This window comes from Pholcus phalangioides, unplaced genomic scaffold (assembly GCF_987345545.1).
Source record: "Pholcus phalangioides strain wild (caught in Gottingen) unplaced genomic scaffold, Ppha-v1.0 ptg000010l_1, whole genome shotgun sequence".
Classification (NCBI taxonomy): domain Eukaryota; kingdom Metazoa; phylum Arthropoda; class Arachnida; order Araneae; family Pholcidae; genus Pholcus; species Pholcus phalangioides.
In genome coordinates, this window is record NW_028301603.1 from 28,167,415 (window position 1) to 28,186,248 (window position 18,834).

Sequence of the window (18,834 nt, forward strand, 5' to 3'; positions counted from 1 at the left end):
TCCTTTCTACAGAAAACCAATATTGTTTCCAAGAGGGCTCCCTACTGCCACTCTGTAGGTCACACTCTTTTTTTAGTGACCTACAGATTGAGGGATCAGGTCAGTGAGTGATCTAGATTGCGCAAGTATGTGAATGACCAAACCACAGTGAGCTAGAGAGTGAAAGCATGTGAATGAACTAGAGTATGTGTAAATGATCAAAAGAGTGATCTACAAATTTATATAAAGAAGGAACCCTGTCATTCAGCGACCAAAACAGTGTGCAAGCATGTGAGTGACCAAACCAAAATATCGTGCAAGTACGTGAATGGACTGAAAGAACGACTTAAGAGACGGGTGTACTTGCAGGAGTGGGGGGGGGGGGGGAGGGGAAGAAGGCCAAGCGGGTTATCGGACAGGGTGACGAATTTGAGGAAAGAGTGGTCAAGAAAATTAGACTAGAATGGGAGAAAGGTGGCGAAAGAAATTCGTGTAGCCCACAGGCAGGGCCGTAACTATGGTGGAGCAGGCGGGTCTCGCGCCCCGGGCGTTAGACCCGAGGGAGCCGCAAATTTCATTCTGAAACCTCTCCAACATTACATTGCGCGCTTGCCCCGGGTGACCAAGCATCTAGTTGCGGCTCTGCCCACAGGTGGAAAAACCATAAATGCGCCCCCTGTTTATATACGCAGTAACTATAAAAAGTGCTAAAATATGCAATTGCATATGCACTTATCCATTTGGACATTATCCGGACACTACTCACAGTTATCTAAAAATTAAATCGTTCTGGACGTCCCTCTTAAAGATTGGTACACCATTACCATATTGCAAAAAGCTTTTTATTTTTCTTGTTTTACTCAGCTCAGTTTTTGTTTTCGATGCCACTTTTACTATCATATCTATAGAAGAAAAAGACGTGGGGGGGAGAGAAAAAAGGCCTGATTAGGATTCCAGTCTTGTCTCTTCGTGTTAAAAGCTTCTTTTTGAAGAGAAAATAGAAAAAAAGTGCTCTTCTTCCTTCATCAGTCAGTTTGGCGTCGTTCGCTGTTGTATCTCTCATTTTCATCTCATTCGGGTTCTGAAAGAATACTACAGTGTAGTCCGAGACCGACCATGCTGCTGCTGCTCGCTTTCGCTTCATCGATCGCGTTCGTTTTGTTACTGTATTTTTATGTTAGAGGAAATAATTCGTTTCTCGATCCGAGAGGAAAGGTGGTCTTCATCACCGGCTGCGATTCAGGGATCGGCCGACACCTTGCAACGAGATTCGCCTCGAGAGGATGCGTCGTGTTTGCCGGCTGCCTCAACTCGACAACTGTCATCTCGAATGATGAGTACGCGTCGATGCACGTCGTTCAGTTGGACGTGACGGACCCCGAAAGCGTACAGGGGGCGCTCTCGAAGCTGAAAGACTACTTGCAAGAAACAAAATCTGGTGAGTTGTTCAGAATTAATGGTTGATTTTGAGTGAGAAAATTTAATATCCTACAGAGCGGAGGTTTTTAGCTTTTCTTTCTTTCAAACCGAGCACAACTCGGTTCTATCGCCATTCGCAATTTACTACCTAGCGAGTTGTGCCAAAAGTGTAAGTGTGTGTACTTAACAGTCTGAGTGCGTATCCAGTGTCGCGTCTGATTCTTTTTTCAGTGCTGCCATCTACAGTCGAATCCCGTTATAACGAACTCCAAGAGAACAGAGAAATCACTTCGTAATAATGAAATTCCGTTATAAAGGAATTCCAGATTTTTACATTGTTCTTATATAAACTTATTTGTGGGGGGGGGGGCTAGAAAAGTGAGATTTTGGCTATGACGGTATATTTCAGAAGTCAGGTGTAATAATTGAATATTTGTACCGTTTGTAGGCCTGTTGCTGTCTGTGGCGAGACTTTTTAACGGGGAGATCAGCTCGCATTCGCGTATCGAAGTTGGAAACCCCGGTGGGGTTCGCACCCGGGACATCGCGATGAGAGTTCTTTACTATGACCACTCAACCTCCACAACCGACCACCACTGTAGTCCCGGTGGGGTTCGCACCCGGGAAATCGCGATTAGAGTTCTTTACTATGACCACTCAACCTCCACAGCGGCAGGGTTTTTAACCTATAGGTCACGGCCGAAAAGTGAGTCGTAGGACTAGGGTTGCCACTAGGAATTAGCAGGTGGATCTGGTGCCCCTAGGCTCTGATCCAGAGGAGGCACCGAATTCTCCTCCCCCCCTTAACTGCTCTTTCTGTATTACACGGGTAATACGTAGGCTGACCATATTTCCTCGAGAGAAATACGGGACATCGGGATTCCAAATACGGGAAAATACGGGACTTCGCCAATTATCGCCAAAACCAAACAAAATTGCCAAATATTGTTGAAATTACGGAAAAATCACAATGGCGGGAAATGATGCATTGCTGCAAATTGCAGTGGATTAAAATGTATTCCGCGGGAAAAAAACGTTTCCCAAGGCACATGTGGGAGATTAATATCCCATATATAGTTGTAACTAGGGTGACCATACGTACCGTATTTCCCGAGACAGTCCCGGTATTTTCTGTTTTTTTGGCCGTCCCGACTTTTTGACAAAAGTGTCCCGGTTTTTCCCGTATTTCGCACGAAGCCTGCTTGAATTTTTATTCTTTATTGAAGACAAAGATTGAAATTATCTTTCAACTCATAAATTATTGTATGATAATTACAACTATATATATGGGAATATTAATCCCCACATTTGCCTTGGTAAACTTTCTTTTTTTCGTGGAATAGATTTTAATCCACTGCAGTTTACAGTAATGCATCATTTCCCGCCATTGTGATTTTTCCTTAATTTCAACAATATTTGGCAACTTTTTTTGGTTTTGGCGTCGTTTTTGGCGATAATTGGTGATGTCCCGTATTTTCCCGTATTTGGAATCCCGATGTCCCGTATTTATCTCGAGGAGATATGGTCAGCCTAGTTGTAACTATCATAAAATAATTTGAGTTGAAAAATAATTCAATCTTCGACTTTAATAAAGAATAAAAGTTCAAGTAGGCTTCGTGTGAAATACGGGAAAAACCGGGACACTTTTGCCAAAAAGTCGGGATGGCCAAAAAAAGAGAAAATACCGGGACTGTCCCGGGAAATACGGAACGTATGGTCACCCTAGTAATACGTGCTTGCCCCGTCTGACTATCCAAGTATCTAGTAGAGGCCTATTGCAGGTCCTTCCGAGATACAGTTGCGTTAAAAAAAAAGTGCGCCGATATCACCTAATAAAATACATATCTGAGAAAATAATGTCGTAATAGAATCATATATAGGCCTACTTCGTTTTTTACAAAACTACTCAAACTTATGAGATGAAAGAAAATCGGACGATTCACAAGAATTATCAAAAATAAACATAATAAATAACGTAATTTGAGATATTTTTAAGAATAAGTACGCCATGGCCTTTTTAATAATTACAGCACTGCATCTGCGGGGCATAGAGTCAATCCACTGAATCAGTCAAAGTTTTGGTAGGTATTATATTATCTTTTTTTTTTTCATTCTTGTTGAAAAAACTCAAACTAGCGGGCCATGATCTGATTAAGAAGCTCCATCATTAACGCCAACCCCCCCTCCCTACCATATATCCTTTCGAATGCTTTGATGGAGGGTGGGGGACTGCAGATACTCCTTTCCCAGCACAATCCTTTGCTGTCCACTAGTGCGTTGCAAAGTTTCTTTTTCTCTCTCTCTTCTCAAAAGTTGGAGGACTAGTCTGGAAAAAGTTTGCAGCTGGAGCAGACCCTCAACGCAATTTGCATAACATGAAAATTCGTCTATTTTCACTTCAAAATGTGGAAGGCAGATGGCAGCAACAGTATGACAGAGAACAAGCACAATTATGGCAACATAAATACGATAGCGCTACGCATATTCAGGGTGATTCAGAAAAAATGGGAAAAACTTAGAAAGGCGGTAGTACACACCAATGCAAACAATTGTCATCAAAGAATGCATGGTCTGAAGGCCCCTTTCACACGGAGCGCATGCGGGTGCGGGAGAAGTTTTAACTTTTGTTATACAGAATAAACGGAGTCTTTTTCAGACGATACGGAATGCGCCCGCAACTTCGAAGTGTTCGTGCGGGTCCGGATGTCGTCCGCATGTGTCAAAACCTACGGGCTCCGCATCTGCACATACAGGTTTTGTACATTACGTTATATGGGACTATTCACACGGAACGGGTCCGGGTGGAATTCGCTCGCATCTTTGGCTACTTTTAAAATGATTTTGCATGGAATTTTTTTAATTATTTGCCGTAAATACCTTTAAAATCACCATATGAATGTCCCTGTTCATCAAATATGATGTACCCACATACGTCTTTCCCTCCGTTTCCTTCTGAGACAAAGGAGATATAGCAACTGTAAATTTTGACCATACTTTGCAATTTTATACAATAAAACCAGCCAACAATGGCCACTGACGGGACCATGAAAATGTAACCGCTATTGGGAATGAAATTTTATTTCTGAAAGAGAAAAAAAGACCACTATAAAATTTGCGATCTATATACAGTACTATAACACGTAAAATGATAAGCCGTTCTGTAATTCATTACGAATATTTTTAATTGACTAAATACTTCAATAACTTCAAAAATTTAATTTTTTCCTTTTAAATTTTTAATATTTAAAATTATTTAAAAAATAATAAATATATGAATATTTAAAATTATTTAAAAAATAATAAATATATGAATATTTAAAATTATTTTAAATATTTATTTTTAAATTTTTAACATATTTTTGACTGACGTTGGTTGTTTCATTTGCGCAACGCTTTGTTAAAAAAAATTTCCAATTAATTTTTATTCATATTTTTGTATGAAATTAACATTTTTAGAAATTAAAAGGTCCAATCAGTGCTCTATAGCAGTGGTTCTCAACCGGGGGCCATATGACCCCCTTGTGGTACTGGGATACTTCAAGGGGGCCACGGAAGAAAATGGAGAAAGGGGCCATGACAGGTGATTTGGAGAACTGAGAAGAAAAATTAAGGTGTGAAGAAATAAAGATTTTATATTAGTGACTAACACTTACAGTGAGAGAGAATCCAACAAAACCACCCATAAAACCAGGGCCTTCTTTAGGGCATGGACCCACCCAGGCCTCACCGCCTACATTTTGCTACAAGTTCCCTAGGATGGGGTTTTTCTCAAGTCCCCGGCTAAATTTTTCAGACCCCCCCTTCCCTATATGAAATTTATTGTATGAAAAACAAAAACAAAAAATGATGAAAACCATATTAGGCCCCGGGCTGTAGCTCTGTCAGTCCCACTCTTGTGACGGGCCTCATCATGCCCATAAGTGACCCCACCTTATGATATTTTGTATAGTACAATTAATTTTGAAAATAAATAGGAAATATGTAGGCTGTTTATTTCCAGCTAAAGTATGGGACTACCATAGCATCACTTTGCCTGGGGGGGGGGGGGCATGATATTGAGACGGTCCTGATAGAACTCGGACTAGCAGGGAGATCAATAAATTCTAGGCTAGTGGTATGGAGGCCAATTCTCTTTGCAAAATTTTCGTTCAGTATAAATTCACTGAAAAAAATAATTTCAATACGTATAAAGTGTCTTGTTTCTTGATGAGAGTTTAAAACTTTGGGTAAGAGAGGGGAGCCACGAGAAAAAAATATGGTTCAAAGGGGGGCCACGGGCAAAAAAAGGTTAAGAAACACCGCTCTTTAGTATTTTTTAAAATTTGTTTACAAAGAAATTTAATTGTTTATGGCTTTTTTCAAAAATTTAATTTTCGGAAATTTTACCCTAATTTTCGATCTTGAATTTTTTTTCCCCATGACCATTAACGGAAATAAATTTTTTAAAAATAGAAAAAAAAATATTTTTTTCTGAAATTTTCTTTGTCACATAATACAACCTCTGACAATAAAGTTCGGTGAATAGTCCTGTAACATTAACGTAGATCTGTCCTTCGAAATAGTCACCTCCCATTACTATGCACCGCTGAGATCTCCTATACATGTCCTTTGCAAGAAGTCTTCTTTTGGGATGGAGTTCAAAAGCCTCGTCACGTTTCGTTGGATGTCAGGAATATCGTCAAATCTCTTTCCCTTCAAAGCTAGTTTGAGTCGTGGGAATAGGAAGAAGTCTGGAGGATTGAGATCTGGCGAGTATGGTGGATGTTCAATTTGCACCACCCCCTTTTTGCCAGGAACTGTTTGACGATATTGGCTGTGTGAGGGCGAGCATTGTCGTGAACAAGAAACCATGAACCTTGTTGTGCGTAGACGTTTCACGAAACGGGTCAAAATTTCAATGTACCTTGCAGGATTCATCGTCGTTCCCTCAGGTAGAAATTCCTTGTGGATTTTCCTGTTCTCAGTTAAGAACCAACGCACTAAACAAGCACTTTGTAAAACAAGTCTTTCACGGAACACAAACGACGCTCAACTGAACAACGGTGGCGGCGGATGGTCAACACATGCCGCTACGCATGTGCAGCGTTTTGCTTCGCCAGTGTTGCCAGATCGGCCGTTCTGACTTCATTCACCGAACTTTATTGTCAGAGGTTCCCAATACAATAACCACTAGTTATTTTTATTAAATCAAGTTAATTTATATTAATCAAAAAGTTTATTAATTGTAAATTTGCATTAATTACAAAGAAAAACATGATAAATTGCTATCCAATTTTTTGGAACTTCTCAAATATGTTATTTAAGTAACCAGGTTATCATATATAAACAAATTGTGCAATTTTGTGCATGAATTTGAGGGGCGGTCAAAAATGGGTTCATATTTTAACTTTTAAAATTGAATACTTTTATTAAACAATGTTATCTACGTATGGCATTCACTGGATGAAAACAAAATCAGCCTTTCAAATTCGCCCGCAAATATGTGCTCGTGTGAAAGGGCATGCGGATGCGGACCCGCGTCTGCATCCGCTCCGTGTGAAAGGGGCCTTACATGAAACGTAAGAAACGGCCGCTCCGCCAACGTTCAAACGGCATTCCTGTTGAAATTTATCGTTAGAAAAAGAACACCATGCATATGCAAATGTAACCTGGGGAAGAAAAAAAAAGAAACTGTATGCAAATCTGCGTCACAGTGAATAAAAGGTGTAGACGCCAGCCCTGTGAAGTTATTTCAGCGTGCAACCGCGCGTGCGTTCTAACAGTTGTAGCGCATGGGGTAATGGCGCACTTCAGCAATACTGAAAAAGCAGACATGCATTTTATTTACGCATTCATTACGCTGACATGCATTTCCTTCATGCATGTCTGCTTTTTTCAGTGTTACTAAAGTGCGCCACTCTGAATTTATACGACGATTGGTCAAAGCATGTAAACTTGTGTTGGGGAGGGGGAACAAGGGATATATGTTATATAGTGAGAAAAAAAAGATTTTTCCCCAGAAGAAAAATAAAAATAATTCCGGAAACCTCAAAAGAAGGACACAAAGGTGAATTTTGTAAAACGTAGGAGGACGCTGGATATGACATTAAAAAGGAGGACGTCTGGTAATCTTAGTAGTAGTAGTACAGTAAGGGCAAAACATCTCTGTTGCGGTCACCGGCGGGGCAAAAAAATTCGCCCATAAAACAGGGGGCGATAGTCGATCGGGGGTTTGTAATGCATACTTTTAATAAAAAAGGGGGAAATTATTTGGGCGTAAAAGACGGGTGACCGCATCTGAGGGGTTTCCATTAAGACGGATTTTACTGTAGTGTGTTGCGAAAAATTCTTTTTCCTTTGGGATGAAAAAATAAAGAGGAAAGCATGTAAACACATTTTTTTTTTCTTTCAAGAGCTGTGGTGCCTGATAAACAACGCTGGAGTCTGCACATGTGGAGAATTCGATTGGTTAACGATGGAGCAATGCAATCGCTTGGTTCAAGTGAACCTCTTGGGTACAATCCGGGTGACCAAATCCTTTCTACCGTTGCTCAGGAAAAGCCGTGGTGAGTAGCAATATATTGTTTCTTTGATTATACACAGGGCCACAACTAGATGCTTGGTCAGCCGGGGCAAGAACGCATTTTGGCGCCCCCTCATACTGTTAAGGAGAAGTTAAAGAGTGAAATTTGCGCCCCATTTCGTCCGGCGCTCGTGGCACCAGATCCTCCTGCAACCCCCTCCCCCCAGTTGCGGCCCTGATTATACGTAAAAGAAAATGTGATAAATGTTACCTAAAACTAAATAAAAAAAAGGCTATTTGGTATTGTTTGTTTTGCCTGCACATGCTCTTTTATTGTATCTGTTGTATTTCGTCATTTGTAGCACACGTACATTTCTCTGCACACTACTAATGGCAAATCGTTCCTTAACTTCCGCATGTAACTTCCCAGGGTAAAGCAAGGCCAGAAAGCCCAGCCGGCCACATTGGAGAAAAGGCAGATTGGCCCACCTGCGCCCCATGTAAATTACGCCCCCCCCCCATTTGGTGCTGTGGCACCAACTTTTGAATTTATATGTCATATATGCATAAACGGCGCACGAGGTACTGGACCAAAGGAGCGAGCGAAATTCACCCCGTTTACTTCTTCCACATAAAAATGCGTGCTTCACACGGCTTGCAAAGTATCTAAGCAGGGCCGCAACTAGAGGTGGGGGGGGGGGGGAAGAAGGTGGGTCTAGTGCACCGGATCAGATGGGAAGCAAATTTCACACTTCAATATTGCGGGGGGGGGGGGGGGGATTGCCAAAATGCGTGCTTGCTCCGAGTGACCAAGCATCTAGTTGCGGCCCTGCTTTTAAGTATGTAATTTTTATGGTGAAGTCCCGTAGGCCTCTTTTTTCATTTGTTAACTGATTTATTTAGTTTTACTCGAGTGGCCGCGGAGCTGCTGGGAAAAGGACATGGAGGCCAAAGAGCCATGCAGAACCAGTTGATAACCACTGGCCTAGGTCACGGGTTTCTCATGGGTCTCGTAGCGATCGTACTATCAATTAAAACCATTATTAAAATTTAATAAAATTAAGAAGATTAATTTTTTATTTTTTACCCATTAACATTCAAGTTTAATCTTTGTTGTCGTTCTCAGAAAAGATACAAATATGGTCAATAATTTTTCGAGAATTTTTTTTTTCTCGCTTTGTCTTCAATCAATAGGGCAATCAAAACAACGCTTGTCGGTTAAATCGGAAAGCCACAAGTTCAAGTGTCAAAGTAAGTGAAAAAAAAAAATGGAGACAGCGCCGAAAATGGATGGCGAAAACAACGTTGTTGACATGTCATCGAAAACATTAAACGCAGACGAGAACAAAACGAAGAAAAAGCCTGTGGAGGACAACGAGTCGAACAAAAGTCCGAAGAAGCCGAAGGTCTCGACGACGCTCGAGTCGTTCAAGGGCTTCAAGTTCAAGCGCGTCCTCGGCGAGGACACCAACCGCAAAGCCATTTTCGTCGAAGGGGCGTTCGAGCATCCGGGCGGCGCCGCCGCCGTGGTCGTCCTCGAGAAACAGGCGTTCAACGTAGACACGACCAAGAGCATGTTGTCCGAGAACACGTGCCTCAAGAACAACTTCGTCAACGACGTCTACGCCAGCTACAACGGGTTCCCGCTACCGGAGCTGAACTCCGTCAAGACCACTGTCATACACCCGGCGACAGAGAAACATATCCAGAAGTACCTCCACCAGCCAGTATTCGTGACCAGGGAGACCCCGGAGATCCACAGGGACGTCGTCCTGCCCCACCTGGACGGCCAGCAGTTCTCCCTGCAGTGGGTCTACAACATCCTCGAGCACAAGAGCGAATCCGAGAGGATAATCTTCGAGGATCCGGACGCCGACACGGGGTTCGTCCTGCTGCCGGACTTGAAGTGGAACGGACTGCAAATCGATGACCTCTACGTCCTGGCCATCCCCTTCGAGAAAGGGATCAGGTCCCTTCGAGACCTGACCGCTGACCATTTGCCTCTCCTCCGAAACATGCTCTCGAAGAGTTTAGCCGCTATCAGGAAAAAGTATGGGATCTCTGGCAGTGAACTCCGGGCATTCGTCCATTACCTACCATCATTCTATCATTTTCACGTTCATTTCACTTGCGTCAAGTCATCAGCCGGCGGGATACAACCCGAGCATGCTCATCTATTGGACAACGTCATCAACAACTTGGAGATAGCTTCTGATTATTATAAGCGAGCCACCCTCGTCTTCACAGTCAAGAAGAACGAAACCCTCTACAACAAACTTCTAGAGGCAAAAGTGTTTGATCAGTGAACCGTTGCAATTTGGCTTGTTGTAATTAGAGAAAAGCCCACCAGTGATAATGTACTGATAGATTTTTAATAATCTACTGATTTGTGAGATGCGGTAGAGCCCTTATAATCCGAGCTAATCAGGACCATAACCAGCTTGGAATCGGGATATAAAGGAATACATTATTAAGCTCTCGAATCTGTGAATTTCCATTATACTGTTGTTTGGCAACTGTTTTTTTTGGGTTAGCGCACACATCAAAATTGCCGAAAAACGTCTCTGGAATTTGGCCTATGTAATCCCACCCAGAGGAAAAATTCAGGATAACTGTGCCACTCAGGATATGGCGATATACTTGGTCCATTTTTATCCTGAAGCTGGGTTTTCCTGGGAGCAGGTTTTCTGTGCCACATAAACCAAATAGGTCCTCTTTCGCGTCTGCAGAAACCTGTGACGTTATCATGCTGCGTGTTTGTGTTTTCCTGGCATGGCGCATCACCTGTTCTGTCATCTGTATATCCATGTATTTTTACCATTTTGCACAAAAAAAAAGGAAGAGAAAAAAAACACAACAAAAATGAATAGAAGATCAGCGAAATGCACGGCACGTTTGACTCCTTTAGAAGCAGTGTGCCAATTGTGCTCGTTGTAAAGCACTGTCATGAGACAGTTTGCCCCCCATAGGAAAATGGTCATACTGCTTTCCCTTATTGATGAGGGGACGACGTGTTGTTCAGGGCGATTCATGTTGCGTGTGGCACGGAAAACCTGCTCCTATGAGAAACCCAGCTTTAAGCTGAATAACTGAATGGCAAATATTGCTAGCTAAGTGCAAAAGAAACTGTGGCAGTGATGTGCAAATTCCTGTTTCTTACCAAGGCTGATATAGCAATGAAGTACCATATGCTACATCATAGTTGTTAGCATAAGTGGTTATATAGGCGAATTAAAACCAAATTGTGGGTGGCATCATTGTTCTGCGAGTTCCCCTTCCCAAATTGCACTGATATGGAATGTTTACGAGCGTTGCTGGGGTAGTTTAGCTAAAATCAATCATTCATTCAGTAAGAAAGAAAAAAATGTATGGTATGAGATCTCTGGCAAAACTCAGAAGAGACTCCGATTATCTGGGCTCTACCGTATTTGGAATGTATTTTTGGGACAATGCCATTGCTGATGTGTATTCACATTTTCTGTGTGAAACAGGATGTTGCTGAGGAAGTTGTCAAACTAAATATCTGCGTTCTTTGTGTCGCATGTATTTCAAATGCCGATTTGAAAGAACGGATAGGAATTCAGGTCTTTGTGATTGATAGCCACATTTTTGTTATCAACTTCATTGTATTGCGTTTTAAGGAATGGTTCTTCGCATCCATCTTTCATTACCAGGGCCGCAACCAGATGCTTGGTCATTTCATTTCATACCGTGCACCGCCCAGGGTCTATCGACCATTGTGAGATGGTTGGTCAGCTGGAACAAGCCATGACTGGCTCAATCCAAGGCCAATAAAGCTAGAGATCACATGGCTTTATCTGTCCAAACCTCAGGCATGGCCATCTGGATATGTTTGATCACGTGACATTCCTGCTGATGTGCTGGGGGTGAAGGTAGGGAATGTTTATATTCACATAGGGTTGGGATTACACTATAAAAGTTTGATGAAAGATCTTTTACAAAACCTGAAAAAGAACTTATTTGCTTTAATGTGACATTTATTGGTGGTTTTGCAAGTTTTGTAAAAGATCTTTTATTAAACTCTTACAGCATAATCCCACAGAATATATTTAATCATAGGAAATATATTCCCTAGGTCGGACGAATAGAATACAAATACAGCGCCGAATAACATCACATGATTTCTAGCTTCGTTAGTCTTATCCAGAGTCGGCCGTGGACAGGCACATATTTTGAAACCTTTCCCCCTTCTAATGTTGGAGTAGTAGTAAAAGAATTGGCACTACCTCTGGTGCAACGCACGGGGACACTGGTTTCACCTGCTCGTCTTTAGTTGCGGCCCTGTTCATTACAATAAAATTTTATACATGTTTTATCAAATAAAGTTTTTACATGATTCACTAAAATATATTTTTCTTTATTGTTCGATATAACAAATTTTCATTGTTATCCAATCACAAATGCGGTTCCTGTTGCGGCCTGTTATCCCATCAATACTCATTAACTTTTACCTGTGTCTCTTCAGCTGAACTATGACCTGGCAATTAAAATTGGGATTTGAATTTTCTGAAATGACTTCGTTTGCCATAATTGTAAGAGATTGTTTGCATGGTAGAGACCTCTATTGGCTCAAGGTATTTTATTACTGGTTGAGGTGTTGCCATCTGGCTTCTATGACTCTTTACGGAGTCGTGGTCGGTTTGACTTCCACAAACGTCTTTTTATTAAATGGAACACCAGTCTAGTTTTCTTTTAACAGGAGTGCTATTTTGATCACGCTGTGTGTGTCTGAAGAGGTGGTTGCGAGGGCGTATGCGTCACGTGCCGCCATCTACCTTCCAAAGCAAGAATGATAACCTGGCAATCGATTTCCCTTCCCTATTTAAATGGTGGGGGGGGGGGGGGGGAAGAGAAGAATTGTGCCAAATGCAGTATTCTGGTGTGATGGGACTCAAGATGGTTTGTCACCCTTGAATGTTATCCTGTTTGAATTTTGAGGTCACTAAATTATGCAGCCATGTACTTCAATTTCTTTTTGTCGCCCAGAACTTGAATATTAATTTAAATATCTAAACATTTTTTAGGACCTTTGCTGCCATCTGTCGACCGACTGGAATAATGAGACCGATTATGGAAGGCAGACAGCTGCTGTCATCTGGTATCCATTAAAAAAAATAAAAAAGTCTAGTATCAATCGTTGAGAATTTAGTAGTGAACCCTTCATCAAAAAATATAAGGAGAAAAAATAAAATAAGGAAACTAACTATACATGGGTCAGAAACGTACAGCTTTGGGAAAAATTGCATGAAGTCAACACCGACCATATTTACATCAGTAATGTATATAAATTGAACGTTTATAGATTATTTAAGCCAAGGGGTTTAGCGAGGGGGGGGGGGGAACTTAGGGGTCTGGTCCCCCCCCCCGAAATGTGAGAAAATGACCCAAAACAGGGAAAAAGATGGCCAAATCCATTGTTCTGTCACTTTGGTCCCTCCCCCACCCCGAACGAAATTTCTGGCTATGCCCCTGATTTAAGCCCTAAGCAGGCATAGAGGACGTTAATCTATCTATCTATAGATTATTTATACTTGTCCATTACCTGGACAACCATTGCCGTGTTTTTTCCCAACTGCCGCTCTCAAGTTACAGCTGAGATGAGTTTGTTACATTGATGGTAGACAGTATCCTCAGTGATTCCTAACTTGGGCATTAACGCCCCCTTAGGGGCGATGGAAAGTTCCAGGGGGGCGGTAGAAGCTGTGGGTATAACATAGGATCCTATGGGTTAGTTTGCGATGGGAGAAAAAAATTTCTGAAGAAGGGGGCGATGGAACAAAAAAGGTTGGGAACCTATGCTCTATATGGTCGAGAACATCCCGTGGGGTCACGACTGCAAATACAACAAGCGATCCGCCATCTTTGTTGACATGAAATATGAACGGCTTTGACAAATGTTGAAATAATCCCATGAATTTGCTGCCATCTATGGTTGAGAGAGTGTTAATTTACAGTTTTTCGTTTGCTTTCTAAATATTAGATGGCAGCATAAGGTCTATTTTCCTGTTTGTGATTCATTAACGAAGTTCTAAAGTTTTCAGATTGATAGCAGCAAAAGAGCGTCAATATTTCCGATATGGACCTCGAAGTTGTAACAAATGACCATATTTCCCCGTGAAACACACGGCCAATTTTTCTCCAAAAATGATGGCAAAAGTGAACAATAAGTGAGCGCTAATTATGACGAATGTCTTTGAAACCTTGTGGAAAATGAAATGCTCGTGGGTGCAGATGCCCCCATCCTTTATCCATACCCAAGCAATCGGGGGCTGCTGGGCATGGATAAAGGATGAGGGCGCCCTCATTGCCGTGCGAAACAGGCCGCCGCATGGGGGCCCCACTTTCACGAAGTGCCTTAACTTTTCCTACGAATACTTTTGGAAAAAACCAAAATACCATGAAGAATTACCGGAAGATATTCGTCTCGCAATCATTTTCTAATCAGGCTCAGCGTCTGGGATGTGAGGAGAGGATGGCCCTGGCGCGGTTGAGAGTAACGAACGGCAGGGATTGACAATCAGGGTATAGCTACCCTGAAGTCAAGACTGCTGCTATCTCGCATGACAGTCATTTATCACAGATTTTTCTTGAACGTTTAATGAGTCATATATGGGGAAAATTCAGCACCCTACTTGACCCAGAGCCCGGGGCACAGATCGCCCCTTCCCCCAGTTGTGGCCCTGGCTACAGCCACCACCAATAACCTCTCTCCTGTAAACACGCCTCTGGTTACGATCTTTAGGCAGAGCCGCAACTGTGGACGACGATAAAGATATCTGATTCCTCGCTCTCGGGCGCTGGGCGAGGAAAAGCGTGAGTGCACTCTTTTTCCGTTCAAAACCACGGAAATTGTGGGGGAGGGGTGGACACCAAAACGGATATTAGCTCCGAGCTACAGGGTAAGTTTTCGTTTCTAGTTGTAGATCTGCGTATAGATAAGGTGGCTCTGGAATTCTCAGTGCCTCGGATTGATTTCTCGCGTCTCTGACTCATTGCCCTGCACCCGCCTGCATCCGTGCCATTCGAAGCTGATGATTTCTGCCTCCTGTTCATTTGTAGCTGGTTTCCAACTTCAAGGCGCGCAAATGCGAGCCGATCTCCCCGTTAAATGTCTTGTCTCTCTCAGAGTCTTACAACGATACAATTATTCAATATTTCAGTATCAAGAGAGGAATTCCTGTAGGCTTCGGACCACTCAATTATTCAATATGGCAGATGGCAGCACTACACGTGGCCCCCACCCACAAGGGTAGGGCTGACAGGGCTCCAGCCCTGAGGCCCGGGACGACATTCTCATCATTTTTGTTTTCACGCTGTAAATTCCTCATAAAGGGGCTCGTGAAAGTCCTGGACGCCCTGCATCCAGGATGTGGGGGCCCATGGCACTACACATAACAAGCAATACACAAAGTAAGGGTACCAGACGTCCTTTTTGATGTCGTTTCAAACGTCCAACTACATTTTGGAAAATTCACCGTGTTGTCCTCCTTTTCAGGTTTCTGGAATTATTTTTCTTTTTTCTACCCCCTCCTTGAAAGATATGCAGTAAAAGTCCGTTATAACGTGAGTACGGCTTATACGAGAATCTCGATATTACGAGTGATTTGCTGGCGATTGCCAAAGAGAGTTAATGTTATTAAAAAAAAATTTGCTTATATAACTAGAAGTCCGTTATTACGACAATTTTTTTCGTGTTTGTGACATGTGCCGTTATATATATAACGGACTTTTGTAGTGTATCTCTACATTGATGTGGGTGTTTTGGTGGGGTTTTTTCACACACGCATTGGGCAATAACCGTCGGAATTCCCAGAATTTTTTCCTGTTTTTTTTAGTGGTTCTGTTTCATAGTTCGAAAACCTATTGTTATGGCCGGTTTTTTTCTTCTTCAAAATAGTGGCGTCATATCTGTTGTTGGTACAAGTGACGTTACTGAGGGTGACTACACAAGCGTCCTCGTTTTCTCAGTTTTTGAAGATGGTAACCCTGATTATAAAGAAACAAACATCACGTCAGGTTCACTACTCATACATGCACATTCCAACATGTACCCATTCCGTAGAAGAATATGGACGAGTTGCATGTCTGGTGTAGTAGTAGTAGTAGTCCATTTGTAGCTATAAAGGTGCCTCCCTTCACCCCATTCGAAGCTACCTCTAGTCCATTTGCAGCTGATGATTTCTGCCTCTAGCCCATTTGCAACTGAAAATGTCTACCTCTAGCGCATTTCAGTGCCGTCTTAACGCATGGACCCACCCGGGCACGGCCCGGGGGCAGCAAGAGAAGAGGGGCCTCATAAAAATGAGATTTGGTTGAAATGTTCTAGAGTTTACCTGGTAGGGCCTCAAAAAAACCACTTGGCCCGGGGGGCCATGATGCTCTTAAGACGGCCGTGGCCCATTTGCAGTGGATGATTTCTGTCTCTAGCCCATTTGCAGCTGAGGATGTTACCGCAGCTTCATTTGCAGTTGAAGATATCTGCCTTGGCTCATTCGCAGTTGAAGATAAAATTCGCTTTGCTCCTTTCGCAGCTGAAGATGCCTGCCATTCGTAGCTGAAGGTGTCTGCTTTCGCTCAGGCGTGGATCCAGGGGGGAGCGATAGGAGCGACCGCACCTCCTAACAGCCGAATAATATGGGAAAATTTGTCTGTCCCGTAAAATACGGAATAATCAAACAAATTTACACAATTAGCGCCTCCCGTCACATATCATTCTGGATCCGCGCCTGATTGCTGGTCGTAAAATCGGCAATATTTAGAAAAAAATTGACGATATTATTTGTGTGTGAGAATCGCCTAAAAAATGTTTCGGTTTCAGTCTCATAGGGAAATGTGGGCCACCACCACCTATAGATGTCACGCCCGCATGATTAACTGAATCAGATTAACTACTGCAAAATGAAAATAATTACGTTTGTATCTCGTTTCAGGTCGTCTCATAACAATCACGAGTGTGAATGGCTTTGTTGCATATCCGGGTCTTTCTGTGTATTCAGCGACCAAATTCGCTCTCGAAGGATTTCACGACGCCTTGAGGATAGAGCTCGGATCACACGGCGTTTCGGTGGCACTGGTTCAACCGGGCGACCTGGCGAGACTGACGTCGATCATGGCCGGCCACAGGAAAGAGGCGGGCCGGATGTGGGACGAGATGTCCGAGGAAGACCGTCGAGAGTACGGACCTTACTTCAAACAATATCACGAGTCTGTCGTGAGAAACTACGGCATGAGCAGTCCCGCAAGATTTGAAGATTCTACATTGCCGAGAGACATTGAACACGCGATGCTGAGCGATAAGCCAAGACCGCGGTATCTGAGCGCTCCCCTCGTATATATATGTGGGTACAAACTGCTAGCTGCTTTACCAACGGCAGTTAGAGATTATTTATTGGGATACATTGCTCAATCGGTGTTGCATCGTTGACGTCACCAGCCAACCATCTAAAGGCCGAAACACACTACGCTGACGTGACGTGATTATCACTTGTAGGGTGTTTCGGCCGACGGATTTAAGGTTTTGCTGCCTGTGGGCAACGTAAATCTTTTGCCGTCCTTTTCCCAATGTTGTCTAATTTTCTTGACCCACTCATTTTTCAAATTTGCCGATCTTGTTTACAGCCAGCTTAGCACACGCCCCACCCCTAGTGAATATATGCCTCTGTCACTCTAATGGTCTCTCTCTTTCTCTAAGTTACTCACACGCTTGCACAATTTCTTGGTCTCTCATTTTTTGGTCCTTTACTCTCTAGGTTACTCTTTTGATCATTCACACAGGCCTGCACACTGTTTGGGTCACTGGCATGTTTTTACACTGTAAATTAGTGTCTCTCAAACCCGGTCCGGTACCGGGTATTAATTCGTTTCATTTTCCCTCCATTAGTCGTGTTTTATGTCCGGGCCTTCCATTAAAAAAAACCGGGCAGCGGGATTCTAAATGTTGTAAGCCACTGCTCTAAATCGCTCTTCTGGTCACTCATTTACATCGTTCCTCTCTCTAGGTCACTCTTTCTCATTCACCGATCGGTTCCCTCGCTTTTTATAAGTCACTCCCATGCTCAAACACTCTTGGTTTTTCTTTTGGTTAATCACTTGCACGCACACTTTATTGGTCGCTCACCAACCTGTTCCTTAACGCACGAGCCCGACCGGAAACCTCAAGAGCAAATTGTGGGGTCCCCAGTGATTGCGATCTTGTTATAAATTAGTAGACAATCATTCATAGTCAGCTAGGGTCCTTAGAACAACCAATTGACCCGGGGCCCATCATACGCTTAAGATGGCCTTGCCTGTTCCTTCACACTCGTATGTTTGCAAACAGGGCCGCAACTAGATACCTCTTCAGCAAGGGCAAGAAAACATTTTGCTCCCCCCCTTGTAATGTTGAAGGATGAAATTGGTGTCCCTTGTGGTACGGTGCCAGGGCACCAAACCCGCTAAATACACCTTTGATCTGAGTTATGCTGAATTTTTTTATTTCAAGCCTGAACTTCGGCACTGTATGTGAATGCATTCATTACCATGGCTGTCAATTGCAGATATATACGAGTTGTTTCATGACTTCTTATTAAAATATCATGCACATTATAATTTTTTTTAAAATCCTCAAAGCTTGTATTATCTAAAAAAAAAATACAGGGCAAAACAATAATAAAAAATTGAGCATTCACTTTTTGCTTTAACCCAGGGTCCTCCAACCCACGGCCCGCGAATCAAACGTGGCCCACCGACCATTTTTAGAAAATAGTACTTTACATAGAAAAACGATGAAATTCCAAAAAAATAGCTCTGGCTATTGCAAATCTGTAATTAGGACTGCGCGAGATTCTTTCCAGATCCAGTAATGTTGTGCATTCGATGCATTTAAAAGGGCCGTAACGAATTCGAGGGACCCGGAGCTAAAACACTTTTTTTGA

At 42.6% G+C, this 18,834-nt stretch overlaps 2 protein-coding genes across 2 annotated transcripts; both read left to right on the forward strand.

Moving 5' to 3' along the window:
* The first annotated feature begins 949 nt into the window (after positions 1 to 949).
* Positions 950 to 18,508, forward strand: LOC149081206 (D-beta-hydroxybutyrate dehydrogenase, mitochondrial-like). The gene is made up of 3 exons (XM_089238029.1): positions 950 to 1,417; positions 7,791 to 7,943; positions 16,852 to 18,508. The coding sequence occupies exons 1-3, from the start codon at positions 1,096 to 1,098 to the stop codon at positions 17,343 to 17,345; spliced, it is 969 nt and encodes a 322-aa protein (XP_089094155.1). The 5' UTR covers positions 950 to 1,095; the 3' UTR covers positions 17,346 to 18,508.
* Positions 9,152 to 12,256, forward strand: LOC149081207 (m7GpppX diphosphatase-like). Its single transcript, XM_089238028.1, has one exon. It carries the CDS (start codon positions 9,169 to 9,171, stop codon positions 10,204 to 10,206), a length of 1,038 nt encoding a protein of 345 aa, XP_089094154.1. The 5' UTR covers positions 9,152 to 9,168; the 3' UTR covers positions 10,207 to 12,256.
* Positions 18,509 to 18,834: the final 326 nt, after the last annotated feature.